The sequence below is a fragment of the Phocoena phocoena genome, chromosome 19 (genome assembly GCF_963924675.1).
Source record: "Phocoena phocoena chromosome 19, mPhoPho1.1, whole genome shotgun sequence".
Taxonomy (NCBI): domain Eukaryota; kingdom Metazoa; phylum Chordata; class Mammalia; order Artiodactyla; family Phocoenidae; genus Phocoena; species Phocoena phocoena.
The window spans coordinates 44120607-44135871 of NC_089237.1; the positions used below are offsets into that span (position 1 = coordinate 44120607).

At 43.4% G+C, this 15265-nt stretch overlaps 1 protein-coding gene across 1 annotated transcript; it reads right to left on the reverse strand.

Annotated features, from left to right (window-relative positions):
* Positions 1–598: 598 nt before the first annotated feature.
* Positions 599–8796, reverse strand: SDF2 (stromal cell derived factor 2). Its single transcript, XM_065897315.1, has 3 exons — positions 8615–8796; positions 4640–4836; positions 599–1509 (listed from the first exon to the last, which is right to left on the reverse strand). Exons 1-3 carry the CDS (start codon positions 8763–8765, stop codon positions 1222–1224), a joined length of 636 nt encoding a protein of 211 aa, XP_065753387.1. The 5' UTR covers positions 8766–8796; the 3' UTR covers positions 599–1221.
* Positions 8797–15265: the final 6469 nt, after the last annotated feature.

Genomic DNA, 15265 nt, shown 5'->3' on the forward strand with positions numbered 1-15265 from the left:
AGACAAGCCCTTGTAAAAGAGATCAAGTCTTTTAATGTTACAGGTCACGTCTGGCACAGACCTGGTACCCCCAAATGTTCAACATTAACTCCCTAAAGCAAGTAAGGAAAAAATCCAGAAGTTTCTAAAAATAAAAAGACCCGCTAGTCACTGAAATTCCAGCAGATGACAAACACTTCTGTTCACCACTACCATCCTTGAAGGACAGAGAAGCAAACTTCCTGGAACTGCCAAGCAGAGGAAAGGAAGAAGTGAGATGAGTAGAGGACAAAAGCTTTCTAATCCCCTTTTCAGAGAGAGATATCTACATTTGTCCAAAAAGTATAGTTATCTCCCAAGAACTAAACACAGTTGTACTGCAGTAAAAAAATGAATTCCTGTCTTCAAATTATTTACTAGCTTTAAGAATTCAGGCGGTTACTCAACTTTTCTGTTCTGCATTGGTAAAATCGTAGTATATACCTGGTAACATATCTGTGAAGATTAAATGAGGTAAGATCTATAATATGGTGCCTAGTATTTAGCAAGCAGTAAATAAATGTTGGTTCCACTTTCCACCCCTACCCTTTTTTCTCAAGTACAGTTAACATATCCAAAGTAAAACATTTTATTGGCTATTTATTAAGGGTCTATAGCCATAATTAGTCAAAAAACTAATAAAGATGAGGTGCTGAGGGAGAAGTGAAAGTAAAGATAGAAAAAGTGGGATGCAAGTAAGGCTTTCAAAAGGGCCCACACCAAAGGTTCCCATCATCTCAAAAGAGTGTTAGCAATGACTCTTAGGACTCAAGGATTAATCAGATTATGACATAGCATGCCTAATAAATGACAATACAGTGACTAACAGTGAAATTTTTTTTATCATTCTGGAGAAAGTGGGAGAAAAGTCACACACATTAATAATCCATGATGCCAAGATTCTGAGGAATAAAAACTTCCCAGCTAGGAGGGATGCCTCCCTCAGTTTTTGTTTTATTAATATGAATAAAAAGCATCTGCTCCTTCACCAACAAGTCTTGTACTCAGAAATAACTGACCCAAGTCTGGGAGAACAACCAATTCAAGTGTGAAGGGCTGAGGCTTCCAAACACATCCACTGTTTCCTATCATGCATCTTCATCTCAGTGGTGACATGGTCACCTGTGGCAGGGATCCAAAGGGTGAAGGAGCAGCAGATGTCTATGAACACTGTGTGGTGACAGTGGCTCACAGCCTCCAGACTCATAGCTCTGTGTGATGGCCTTCTGCCTTCAACAACTCACTGGGCTTCATGAAGATGCCTTCCATGGCTTTCCAGTAATTGTTCTGGCTTGGCTGGGCCATGCCATGCACCTCTTTTTGCCCACTGATGGGTCGACCATATTGTTCTCCTGTGACAGACAGCAGAACCTCAGTGGAAGAATGCTTGAACCGCACCTCACCATCCCTCACCCAGTAGGGCCCATTACAGAGCACTGTCCAGTCATCCAGATAGTCGCCTTCACCTTCCTCACCAAAAGCACTCACTTCCTGGAAGACACAGATAGGTAGCGACATTAGTATAGCTGACACATAGGCCTGAAAAGGGGAGGGAGGCAATGGGAATAAAACTAAGACTATCCAAAAGTGATAAATAAGAGGCTTTCCAGTGTTGTTTAAAAATAAATAAAATAAAATAAAATAAAACTGTGGAAAAAAGATAAAAAGACACCAAAGACATGAAATCACTTGCCATAAGATTATGGTCCAAACGTTTACTTTGCAAATACTCCTATATTTGCCTTATATTTTCTATTATAGTCTTAAAATACTTTACCTTTTGCTATTTGACTTTAAATATTCCTGCCTCATTCCCTTAACTAGACATTAAGTGACGTGGTGAGAAACACAAGTTGGAAAGGGGATGGGCTCTGGAAACAGGCAAACCTTGAATGTCAGCTTTGTCCCTTCCTGTGTAACTCCTTTGGGCTTTCATTTTCTCCTCTATAAAATGATGACAATAATACCTTACAAAATAATTGTGAAAATTAAATAAAATAATAAATATTAATTGAGCAGAGTATAGCAGATTCTATCTTCCACTCGTATTCTAATCCCATTCCCCATAAGGCCAAAAATTCAGAGTTTCTATCACAATTTTAAAAGTAACTGATTATTTCAGACATACATAATTTTTTTTTAATTGAAGTATAATTGACCTACAACACTATGTTAGTTCCAGGTGCACAACACAGTGACTCAATATTTCTATACATTACAAAATGACCACTACCAGACACATACAATTTAAATATACACTAAGAGCTATAAAATTTTAGATGATAAAAATCAGTCATTTGGAAATAAAGTCTGTAAGACTAAAGGCAAAAGAAACTGCACATAATTAACAATTCTACTACTAATACTTGTATACTGGAACTGAACAAGTAAGTAACTGGATGACAGTGTTAGCAGCCTGGTATCTCACTGTTAGAATGGGAATTCACAAATAAGCAAAGGGAGGAGGCTAAAATGGTCTATGTGGCAATGGATTAGAATTGGAGGCATCAGTAAGAACTCATGTTTAACTTAATATAGATATAGATCGTTACATATGTGAACACTTACAATAAATATGAGTATATACACGTACATACATATATTTCTTTGCTCTGTCAGGTGAGAGGGCCTAAAAGAAACAAAACCCCCTAGCAACAAGCTCATGAAAGGCCTAGATCTTGGTTTAAGAATACCCTTTTCCAATAAAAAGAAGCAGGACTCCATAGGCAAATAGCTGATTCTAGGACTGGGGCAAGAAATATACAAGATGAGCCCGGAATATCTTTTACTGCCAGAAAGTAAGGAAGTGTTAAAACACAGCCACACACATACACAATGATGGGAGCAGGTCAAATGGACACAGGAGACAACTGAAAGAGCTCCCAACAGCCAAAGTTGGAAAAATGTGAGCAACATAATGAAGACAGTGATACTGGATTATAACTCAACGTATAAAATAAATATCCAGGAGTCCATACCAATGAAAATAAATGACTGAATAGAGAAAAGACAAATCTTCCATGCAGAAGAATTCCAAATAAATTATGTAACTATTCTACCCTAAAGGAAGAGGAGCATAACTCCCAACTCAAGTATGAGCTGTGCACAGTGACTTCCTTCCAAAGAGTACAGTATGTAAAGGGGAAAAATGAAAAGAATAACTTTACAAGAGAAACCTGAAAAACACTACTTCAGCCAGGTAATCAATATCAACAATCATAAGATACTATGTACCCTTTATAGATGGGATGAAAATGGCACCTCTGTGGTCTTCCTCCCCAAAACCTTTATAAATCCAGTTTAATCATAAGAAAAAGATCAGACAAATTCCAACAGAGGAGCGTCCTATAATATACTTGCCTAGCACTCCTCAAAACTATCAATGTCAGGACTTCCCTGGTGGCACAGTGGTTAGGAATCCACCTGCCAATGCAGGGTACATGGGTTCAAGTCCTGGTCCAGGAAGATCTGACGTGCCACGGAGCAACTAAGCTGTGCACCACAACCACTAAGCCTGCGCTCTAGAGCCCGCGAGCCACAACTACTGAGCCTGCGTGCCGCAACTACTAAAGCCTATGCACCTAGAGCCCGTGCTCCACAACAAGAGAAGCCACCGCAATAAACAGCCTGCGCACCGCAACGAAGAATAGCCGCCACTCACCGCAACTAGAGAAAGCACGCATGCAGCAACGAAGACCCAACGCAGCCAAAAATGAATAAATAGATAAATTTATAAAAAATAAACTATCAGGGCTTCCCTGGTGGCACAGTGGTTGAGAGTACACCTGCCGATGCAGGGGACACTGGTTCATGCCCCGGTCCAAGAAGATCCCACGTGCCGTGGAGCGGCTGGGCCCGTGAGCCATGGCCACTGAGCCTGCGCGTCCGGAGCCTGTGCTCCGCAACGGGAGAGGCCACAACAGTGAGAGGCCCGCGTACCGCCAAAAAAATAAAAAATAAACTATCAAGGTCAACAAAAACAAGGAGAATCTGAGAAACTGTCACAGCCAAGAGGAGTCTAAGGAGACGACTAAATGTGATGTGGATGGGATCCTGGAACAGAAAAAAGACAGTAGGTAAAAACTAAGGAAATCAGAATGAACTATAGACTTTAGTTGATAACAACGTATCACTATTGCTTTATTAACTGTAGCAAATTTACCATACTAATGTTAAGATGTTAATAGGGAAAAATATGTACAGAGGGGGAGTGGGAGGGAAGCAGTCATTAAAGGATCCACATCCTTCAGAAGTTCAAGGCTTAAAAAAAATGGCACAATACCTAATTCATTTTCCTAATGTGGTTAGTTGGCATCATTAAAAAATAATTTTTATCGCAAGTTTGGAAAACACTGGGTTTCTTTATTGTAAGATTTATCAAGATAACTTATGATACACTAACATATACCTATTCTCTCTTTCCTCATTTCTTGATTTGATCTAAATGTAGAGTCTCCATTTTGACCAGAAACAACTTCCTTCACACTTATGAGACAGAGGCAATTCTTCAGGTCTGCACAAAAGAGAAGATCTATACCTGGAAGACAAAGGGCTAAGAACCAAGATATCAAACAACTCAACTGAGTAATGAGCAGCAATGACCCACAGGATGCCATCTCACCTGGTTTCCAGAAAGAGGTGAGGTGAAGTGGTGACTGTGGAGGTTTCGGCCAGTGTTGACATGTGTCAGCCGGATGGGCTGACCACATCTGATGGGGGTTCCCCTCTCACACACTGTGGCCGTCTTCCCCCGTATCCTCCAGTAACTATTGCTGTCATCCACAGAGGTTACACCTGTCACTGACTGCTGCCCACTACCTGCAGTCAAAAAGAAAAAGAAAAGAGGGTGAGCTCAACCTGACCCCTCTCTTTCCTATGGCTAATAATGTGCCCTGTGTCATAAAATAGGTTTTGGGGTTGGGAAGAAAATCCCATGCTTCATATTTTTTTCTTCTATGACATTAAAATATATATGAAGAATGCTAAATGTATTTATATAGTATTAGTTATTATATGACAAACTATGTTTAAGAGTGTACCATATCAGGGCTTCCCTGGTAGCACAGTGGTTAAGAATCCAATCCGCCTGTCAATGCCGGGGACATGGGTTTGAGCCCTGGTCCGGGAAGATCCCACATGCCGTGGAGCAACTAAGCCCGTGTACCACAGCTACTGAGCCTGTGCTCTAGAGCCCGCGAGCCACAACTACTGAGACTGCGTGCCACAACTACTGAAGCCTACGCACCTAGAGCCTGTGCTCCACAACAAGAGAAGTCACCGCAATGAGAAACCCGCGCACTGCAATGAACAGTAGCCCCCATTCACTGCAACTAGAGAAAGCCCGCACACAGCAATGAAGACCCACCCAATGCAGCCAAAAATAAATTAATTAAAAATAAAATAAAATGACACCGTTTTTTGCTGTCAACTTTAATCCAACAAGCCATTACAGCTCTCCAATTCCTGTAAGTGATATATCCAACATATTACAAAAGTTTTTTTTTTTTAATTTATAATTTCAACATTTTTTTTTTTTTTAATTTGGCTGCATTGGGTCTTTGTTGCTGTGCACGGGCTTTCTCTAGTTGTGGTGAGCTGGGGCTACTCTTCATTGCAGTGCGCAGGCTTCTCACTGCGGTGGCTTCTCTTGTTACGGAGCACAAGCTCTAGGTGCGCAGGCTCAGTAGTTGTGGCACACGGGCTTAGTTGCTCCGCGGCATGCAGGATCTTCCTGGACCAGGGCTCGAACCCGTGTCCCCTGCATTGGCAGGCGGATTCTTAACCACTGCACCACCAGGGAAGTCCCACAGAAGTATTCTTAAGTCATCTAAATGTGGTTCATACTACTTACAAATGGTGCGATTTTGCAGGTTACAAGGTACTAGGTTAAACATGTAGCTACAGGCTTGAAAAAAAGTGGAAATATACAAATAATAATTGCTAACCAGCTAATGTGTACTTGAGCAATTACTGAGTATCAGACACAAACCCAGGCTTTTTACTTGAATATTCTTAATTGATACCTTCATCTACTCTCTGAGGTAGCTATTATTATTATCACCCCCATTTTACACTGGAGTGTTAAAAAGACTGAATAGTATGCCCAAGATCACATAATCTTAAGAGACAATGCAGGGTTTGAACCTAAGTGGGCCAACTCTAGAACTCACACTCTTAACCACTCTACTACCTGGCCTCCTACAAAGCTTTATTTTCTGTGAAGTCCCCCTAAACAGGCCACTCATATAAACTCAAGGGATATTCTCTTCCCTAGGCCTCATTCACTACTCAATTCTTTGAAGGCACTCCATATTTCCCAGACACTTTCTTCAGTCACTCTTGCCTATTCCTCCTAGCTTTCCCTTCAGTCCCCTGGCCCTGCCTGACCACAAACTTTTGATGACACTTCCCTTTTACCACTTAACATAACTGCGTTGTACCAGTTATCTGGGTGAATGTTTATGACTAAACTACCAGTTTCTCTCTCTTGTTTCTTCTACTCAATGATTTTGTTATATCTTAAAAAAAAAAAAAGGCTAACCAACCCTCCCTCCTCACTTCTGGTTACTGCCTTACAGTTCTCTTGGTCCTCACTTCCATGCCTCACTAAATCATGGTCTACACTTTCTGTCTCCTACTTTTCACTTTCTATTCAACCCTCCCCTTCCTTTCCCATTCTTCAACTTTAGGATTACCCAGAGTTCCATCCTTGGCCCTTATACATTCTTAAATACTGGTTGGGGATCAAGACAGAAGCATTTACAAGTGCTTCAACAAGTTTTTCAAGTGATTCAAATTGACACCAGATTGCAAACCACAGTTTACCCTGGGCAATTTCATTTACTCTCCCCACATCTTCAACCACCACCCAGACAATGATGTTGTACTTAACTCTGTATCTCAGGCTCAGCACAGATCTCTCTCTGAGCTCCAGACTGAACCTGGTCCTCAAATCTGGATGCCCATCAGAAGCACCTGAAGAGATTTTTAAACCTATAGATTTCTACTGGCAGCCTTTCTCCACCCACATTCTGATTCAGTAGATCCAAAATAGGAAACTAGATCAAATTAAAATATAATAAGTCTGACACATAGTAAGTATTCACTGAATGGCCGCTAGGATTATTTTACTTTATTTTTGGATGCATTGGGTCTTCGTTGCTGCGCGCGGGCTTTCTCTAGTTGCAGCGAGCGGGGACTACTCTTCGTTGCGGTGTGCGGGATTCTCATTGCGGTGGCTTCTCTTGTTGCGGAGCACAGGCTCTAGGCGCGCGGGCTTCAGTAGCTGTGACACGTGGGCTCAGTAGTAGTGGCTCACGGGCTCTAGAGCGCAGGTTCAGTAGTTGTGGCGCACGGGCTTAGTTGCTCCGCGGCATGTGGGATCTTCCCGGACCAGGGCTCGAACCCGTGTCCCCTGCATTGGCAGGCGGATTCTTAACCACTGCGCCACCAGGGAAGCCCACCGCTAGGATTATTAAGACGTCCCAACAATGACAATTCAGTTCCTCTCCTAGTCTACCTGGCCAGACAGGTTTTGGGTATCATAAACCACAGACCAGTCTCCATCATCAGTTATCTAAGACAGAAATCTAGCAGTCATCTTAGATGTCTCTCACATCTCACTACCTGAACTTTTTTCCTCTCCTTTCTGTCTGTTTTCATTTTCTTGTAACTTGCTCACTGGCTCACTACTGTATTTCCTGTATCTAGAACAATATTAGACACGCAGTAGATTCCTTAAATCTATACTAAACGAATGAATCCACAAATAATTGCTGAATTATAAATGAACCCACAAGCTAAGCATTTTAGTTTCATACGTTAAAAAGCCCCCTAAACAGTTTCCTCTCCAATTCCAGTGAGTGCTTCAGTTCTTATTTACAAAAAGGATAAGGTCTGAGTGAAAAGAGGCCAAAGGAAAAGAGTTGAAGAGCAAGTGTAAGATGGAAAAGAGCTAGAACAGAGGGTTATAATCAAAGAATGAGGTCTTGGAAGACTTCAGAAATAACAGCACTTACTGTAATTTTCTACATGTCTGTCTCTCCTGGAAGAGAGAGATGGAAAAGAGATGGAAAAGATGGAAAAGAGCTAGAACAGAGGGTTATAATCAAAGAATGAGGTCTTGGAAGACTTCAGAAATAACAGCACTTACTGTAATTTTCTACATGTCTGTCTCTCCTGCACTGAGTAGTACCAGCCTGCAGTAACTGAAAGCAGACTTTGACCCTGGACAGATGTGGATCGAACCCCATCACTGTCATTCACTAGCTGCCAAGGTTTTGAGTATGCGATTTATTTGAGTCTGTTTCCTCACCTGTAAAATGAGGATAATAATAGTCTATGCGTCGTAGGAATGCTGTAAGTCTTAAAGCAAATATGTAATGTGCCTGGCACGAAGCTCACCACATAGAAACTAAGATTACGATTAAGATGCTTAAGGACCACTCAACTCTCGGACTCTCCGCCTCCAGACCTCAAGAACCTCCCCCGGGCTCCACTAACCTTCCCAGGCCACACCCCTCAGAGTTTCTCTAGGCCCCGCCCCCTCCGGAGCCTACCAGGCCTTCCCAGCCCACCCGAACCCGGGTGGCCGTACCTGACCCGTAGCGCACGTCGTGTGAGTGCAGTCGCACGTTGTGGCGCGTATTGAGCAGCTTCACCACAGAACCGCATGTAACGACAGCCAGACTGGACGATCCCACAGCACTCCACAAACCCCCGAACAACAGCAGCGACACCACAGCCATCCTGTCTGTAGCGCGGAACCCCAATCTTCGAAGAAAACTCGGCCCCTCCCCGGAACCGGAAGCCGCGGGTGGAACCACAGAGAGGACGGAAAGGAGCTCTAGTCTGGTCTTTATGGTTCCTTTGGCTAGAGCGGCCTGAGGAACAGGCTAGGTCTGGTTGCTTCCGACCTCCTCGTTCAGCTTATTCTATTCCGGGGGCCCTATGACAGTTGCCTTCCTGAACTGCTTCGGCCAGCCCAGCCCAGCTACCCCCATCCCTTCCTCCCCACCCTACCCCCGCCCCCGGCGAAGCCCGGAGACTGGGCTGGGAGAAGAGAGCAAGAACTGGCCCGCCCACTCCCAGTGACAGGGGGCCGGAAGTGACGTAGTACGTTGACGCAGCAGCAGCGGCGGCGGCGGCGGCGGCGGCGGTGGTGGCGGAGGAACCGTGCGGTGGGTCCGTACTATCTTTTTCCAGTCTCGGTTCAAGGACTCCATTTTCCTCGTTGGGGGCTTAGCGCACCGGAGAAGCGACGGGCCTCAGGCAGGTAAAGTTTGGACTGGAAAGCGTGTTCCTCGAATGGGTCAGGTGGGGAGCCAGGCTCCTAGGGCCTGGTCCCGTAAGGGACGAGGCACTGGGGAGCCGTATGCGGGAAGAAGGGGGCCTCCGGCCTTCCCTGCTCTATGAGAGAGAAGGGGGAAGAAAGCGGGGTAGTTGCTCAGAGTCTCAAGGCTTTTCCCAACCCTCTGCCACCCAGAACCCATGAATTGGGTGGCCTGTTGTGTCACCAGGCTTCCTGGGATGCCGTCCTTCTCTCGCAGCTTCTGAAAACTGGGCCGCGCGATAGGGTTTGGAATGGAAGGGACCTGGGGCTTCCGAGTCAGGATCAGGTGATCGAATTGTTTGTCCTGCGGATGTGAAACCTACGGAGCTTCCAGCAACTCGGCCATCAGGCTAGAGCGCGATGCCAAATTCCGTCTTTTTCCATATTGTTGAATAATATAATTAGAACTTTTTGTAGATGGCTACATTCATCAAACGCTTACCACACACATGAGAATGGGCTATTAAGACAAAAACTTTATATTCTTCCAGTTTCTGCCTTTCTCTCCAGGGACTCTGTTGAACCAGCTGGAGCGGTTCATTTCCCGTGTTTGTTACAAAGTACCTATACTTACTTTTCTGTTAGAGGAGGCCTCAGCTCTCTTAAAGTACTTCACTGTAATATCAGAAGTAGCAAGGGAGTATTAAGTTACACTGCTGTTATTAATGAACATGGAGAGTGTAAAGAATTTTGAATTTCATTTCTTGGGACAAAAAAAGCTTTGTTCGATCTTTTTTAGTTTAACTGTTTATATGAAAGTTACTGATTTTTAAGTCTTATGTATTGATTACAAAAGTATGATTGCTCCCCCATCAACTGTGAATTTAGAGCCCTTTTGCATGATTTGTGTTCCTCCAACCAGTACAAGTCTGAAACATCTGAAAGCTTATTTAGTTGGTTTGGGCAGCTACTAGATCAGATTAGCATGGTATTGCTACTCCCGAAGAGATTTAAATCTCATCCTGGGATTAATCACATCGGAAAGTGGTGCAGTCACATCTTACAGTTGATTTCCTTCAGAGTTTAATCCTGGGTTTTCGGCATGCTTCCTTCAGATGACCCAGTCCTGTGGCTTTAATAACCATCTGAAAGTTGGCAACTCCTGAGTTTAAGTCTCTAGCCCAGCCTTCTCTCCTCTATGTTTAAGAATCACACAGAATGCCTATTTAACAGCTCCATTTGGATGTCTCTTAGACATCCCAAACCTGACATAAGAAAAAGAAAATTTTGGTTTTTCCCATCATCCCAAACCTGGTCTTCCCTACATTACTAAGTGGTACTCTCATCCACATGCTTACCAAAGCCAGACCTCTGAAATCATCTTGGATTCTTTTTTACTATCCACACCCCCCTCACACCCCCGCCAAGTCTTTCATTAAGTCCTGTCATTTCTACCTGCAAAATATATTTCAAATCTCTCTTCTATTCTCCATCTCCACTGCTGCTACCCCGTTCCAAGCCACCAGCATCTTTTGCCCAAGCAACCACAATAGTATCTTCAGTTTTCTCTGCTTCCACCCAGAACCCCTCCCAGTCCATTTTCCACATTAGCAGGATCAGGTCAGGTCAGATCATGTCATTTCCTTTTCCAGTGGCTTTCCGTGACCTTCGCAGCCTGACTTGAGCAGGCCCCTTCTCCCACTCGCATTCTGCTGCCTTCACCATTCTTTGGTCACACTGGCCATAGGACGTTGCCTACAGTATGCCAAGTTCTTGCCCACCTTTTCAGCTAGGAACCTCCTCCCCTGGCTCTGCATACCACAGCCTGCCCATTCTTGATCTCTTGGCCTAAACTAACCCTCTCAAAGGTAAGGGTGTTTACTTCCTTCCTAGCACTTACAGCAAGCTTTATTTTATTTGTTTGTGGTTTGTCTCCTAGCAAACTACAGAATACAGGTATCCTAGGGGCAGGGAGTTTGTCTTGTATGTGCCTGGTGTGTAGTAGGCACTCATTAAATAAATATTTATTTAATTAACAAGTAAATTACTAAGTCAGTTCTTGGTTTAAAACCCTGTAGGGGCTTCCCAGCATCTTTCAGATAGAATCCAAAATCCTTAAGTTGTCCTATCAAGATCCTTGTGGCCTCACCTCTAACTCCTCATGAACCCTCTCTCCAGTCAAACTGACCCTCACTGTTCCTGCTACAGCATATTCTGGGCCTTGCGCTGGGAGCACTTTTCTCCGACACCACCACTTCTCGAACCATCTCCAAAGAAGCCAGCTCCTCCACTTAGTTAATTCTGCCTCACTATTTAAGGTCTTTATTTAAAGTCACTTTCTCAAAACCAGGTTAGAACCCTCTATTACAGGCTCCCATGGTACCTTTGCCATCAGTTTTTTTTTCTTTTAACATTTATTTAATAATTTTTAAAATTTTATTTTTGGCTACGTTGGGACTTTGTTGCTGTGCACGGGCCTTTCTCTAGTTGCGGCAAGCGCAGGCTTCTTATTGTGTTGGCTCCTCTTGTTGCAGAGCATGGGCTCTAGGCGCGCACGGGCTCAGTAGCTGTGGCTCGGGGGCTCTAGAGCGCAGGCTCAGTAGTTGTGGCGCTCTAGAGCGCAGGCTCAGTAGTTGTGGCGCACAGGCTTAATTGCTCCATGGTATGTGGATCTTCCTGGACCAGGGCTTGAACCCATGTCCCCTGCATTGGCAGGTGGATTCTTAACCACTGCATCAGGGAAGCCCATGCCATCAATTCTTTAAAGACCTTCTGTACTTCTAGATCAGGGGTTACTAAACTAAGAAATTAGGCCACTCCCATTCATTTACATACTGTCTATGTCTGTTTTTTTACTACAATGGCAGATCAGCCCCTCTGTGCTAGAGCAGGAACTGTCTGCTCCCCCAGTGTGTGTTGCACAAGGCTCAGTAACTGTTGCAGGGATACTGAATCTGGTTGCATATTTTAGTTGTTCCTGCACCTCGTTTGCCCTTTCCTTGTCCCCCAAGGAAACATGGAAAGAAAAGAAAAAACTAATATTTTTAAATTACTTATTATGTTAACCATTAACAATAGTGCTTTTTATGCCCAGGCATTGAAAAGATTCTTGAAAACATTCTAAGACTGTTATTTCTTATAAATACAGTGTGCATGTTAAAATGGTTATAGGTATAATTAACATTTTCTGTATTCTAACATCTTGACTTGATGTGATTAGGATTTTTCATAACAGAGTTCTGAATCCCAAATTTAAAAGAACTTGTCTTGAGTGGACTCTGAATACTTTTGTTTATTAAACTCTTAGGTTTTTATATTCCAAGTTGGGTAGTCATTTGTGAACACCTTTGGAGTAGTCCTAGGCTCTTGCTCATCAAATGCAGAATGTCTTATAGTTTAAACTCCACACCAGACTTCTAGGGCTATTCTCCAGATCACTAGGCCCTATCAGACCTCTAAGCCTTTGCTCATGTTCGGGCTTCAGTAGTTGTGGCACACAGACTCAGCAGTTGTGGCTCGCAGGCTCTAGAGCACAGGCTCAGTAGTTGTGGCGCACGGGCTTAGTTGCTCCGCGGCATGTGGGATCTTCCCGGACCAGGGCTCGAACCTGTGTCCCCTGCATTGGCAGGCGGATTCTTAACCACTGCACCACCAGGGAAGCCCCTGTCGTAACTTTATTTACAAGTTTTTTGTGAGATGAATATGAACACTAGGGTCAAAAGCATGTTTTACTTATTTTTATATACCCAAGTCCCAGCACAGAGCTTTACCCTAAAAATACAAAACTGTAAACGTTAATTGAAGCTGCCAGTGGAGGGAATTAACAGACATCTCTTTTTGCTCTGGTCTCCTTTTAATTGCCTCCTACATCATCTTGTTCAAAGGGAGGGACTGTGGAGGGCCTCCCCTGTGGCAATCTGATCCCAGCTCCATTCCTCTTCCAGAGAATGTCATGGTAACCGCCAGCCTGTCCCTTTGAGCCACATCTTGTACTGCAGCTGTGCTTCCGCCTGGAGAAACCTTCTCCTTTCACCACCCCACTCCCCTTCTGGATCTATTTCAGTAGCAAATTTAACTTACAATCTGAATATGGGGAAAATTCAAGAGCATAAGTCCTAAATACAAAATACAAATGACATCAGGCTCAGATATCATATATTAATGATAATCACATACTAATAAATAGTGTTTTTGTTCTGGAATAGTTGCTGTTTGCCAACCTCAGCCTGCAGTGCTGCTGCAGCACCCTCTGCACATCTAGCTCCCCCAAGTTGCAGCAAATCAGGATTGCTTCTTGCACAATCTATTTTAACTAGAAGTCTTGGCAATGAGTTAGATCAGAGGCATTCCCCAGCTATAGCACAGCATGTACTTCATTGCTAACCTAGGGAATGGGACGAAAGCTGCATGCAGCACAGAGCACCAGCTGCCCGCAGAACAGAATAAAGCTGTGCTTTCATCAGGTAGGCTGTCTGTTTCTCTCTGCTAAGTAGGCTGTAGGGCATCTGGTCTGGAGGAGCTGGCATTTAGTGTGAAGATGTTGAGGCCTTACAAGACTGAATTTGTGGGTCTGATAGCCTATAATTAAAGCAAGCTATCTGTGGGGGCTGCTGTACCCAAATCTATCTTTAATGACTTAGTTCAGGGCTGAAAGACAGCAGTATTAAAATTAGAGCACCACATTTAATCGGCAGAAGTTTTAGATATTCACTTTTGGCTGTACTCGGGCTGAACGACCTTAAGGATACAGATCTTGGGGGGGAAAGGGCATCAGTCTAACCCAAGGCTTCCTGTATCACCACCCTGTGGGACCTATGCAATGGTGTAGTATAGTGGCTCTCAAACTTTTTGATCTCAGGACCCCTTTATACTCAAAGATAATTTAAGATTCCAAAGACATTTTGTTAATGTGAGTTATATCTATTGATGTTTGAGATTTATACATATAGATGTTAACCAGATTAGAAATTAAAATTAATTTCTAAACTAAATTAATAATGACTAAATAAATAGATGAATGTTAATTCATTTTAACATAATAATAAGCCTGTTTGCAATATACAAGTATATCAAATCAACACATTATAGACCTTAACCTTACACAATGTTATATGCCAATTACAGTTGACCCTTGGATAACACAGGGTTGATGTGCTGACCCACCGCTCTTCCCCTCACAATCCCATACGGCTATCTCTGCCTCAAAAACAAAGGAATTGATGAATGACTCACCCAAGGGCAGGAAGCTGAAACAATTTGGATAGAATCAAAACTCAAACCCTGGGCTTCCCTGGTGGCGCAGTTGTTGAGAGTCCGGCTGCCGCTGCAGGGGACACGGGTTTGTGCCCCGGTCCGGGAAGATCCCACATGCCGCGGAGCGGCTGGGCCCACGAGCCATGGCCGCTGAGCCTGCGCATCCGGAGCCTGTGCTCTGCAACGGGAGAGACCACAACGGTGAGAGGCCCGCGTACGGCAAAAAAAAAAAAAAAAAAAAACTCAAACCCTGATTCTTTTGATTCCACATATTGTGATCTCTAATCAAACACAAACGGTTTCCCACATTTAATTTAAAGATCTGTAAAATGAAAATACAGATACTACTATATTTACTGGGTAAAAAATCCGTATATAAGTGGACCCACGCAGTTCAAACCCATGTTGTTCAAGGGTCAGTTGTACATGAATAAAGCTGAGAAAAAAAGTAAGCCCACTACATTTTAGCATAGATAACACATTTTATGAAAAACAAGTATAATCTTCAAAATAAAAAACGTAGTAAGAACAGTGACGTTGTTTGGGTTTTGTTTTTGGTTTTGGGGGTTTTTTTGGTTTGTTTTGGGGTTTGGGTTTTTGGAGGGGGGGTTGTTTTTGTTTGGGGTTTGGGTTGTTTTGTTTTTGGCAAATCCTTTTAATGTCTGCCTTAATAGAGGAATGCTGGATTCTCCTACCTGCTTCTGCATTCAGTCTGTTGTGATA

What these genes read in the sequence shown, in the direction of transcription:
- SDF2 (XM_065897315.1), bottom strand. Translation starts at nt 8,765, where the DNA reads ATGGCTGTGGTGTCGCTGCTGTTGTTCGGGGGTTTGTGGAGTGCTGTG. An exon ending in CGACGTGCGCTACGGGTCAG is followed by an intron (nt 4,837 to 8,614) that starts GTACGGCCACCC and finishes TTTTGACTGCAG; the next exon opens with GTAGTGGGCAGCAGTCAGTG. An exon ending in CACCTCTTTCTGGAAACCAG is followed by an intron (nt 1,510 to 4,639) that starts GTGAGATGGCAT and finishes TGTGTCTTCCAG; the next exon opens with GAAGTGAGTGCTTTTGGTGA.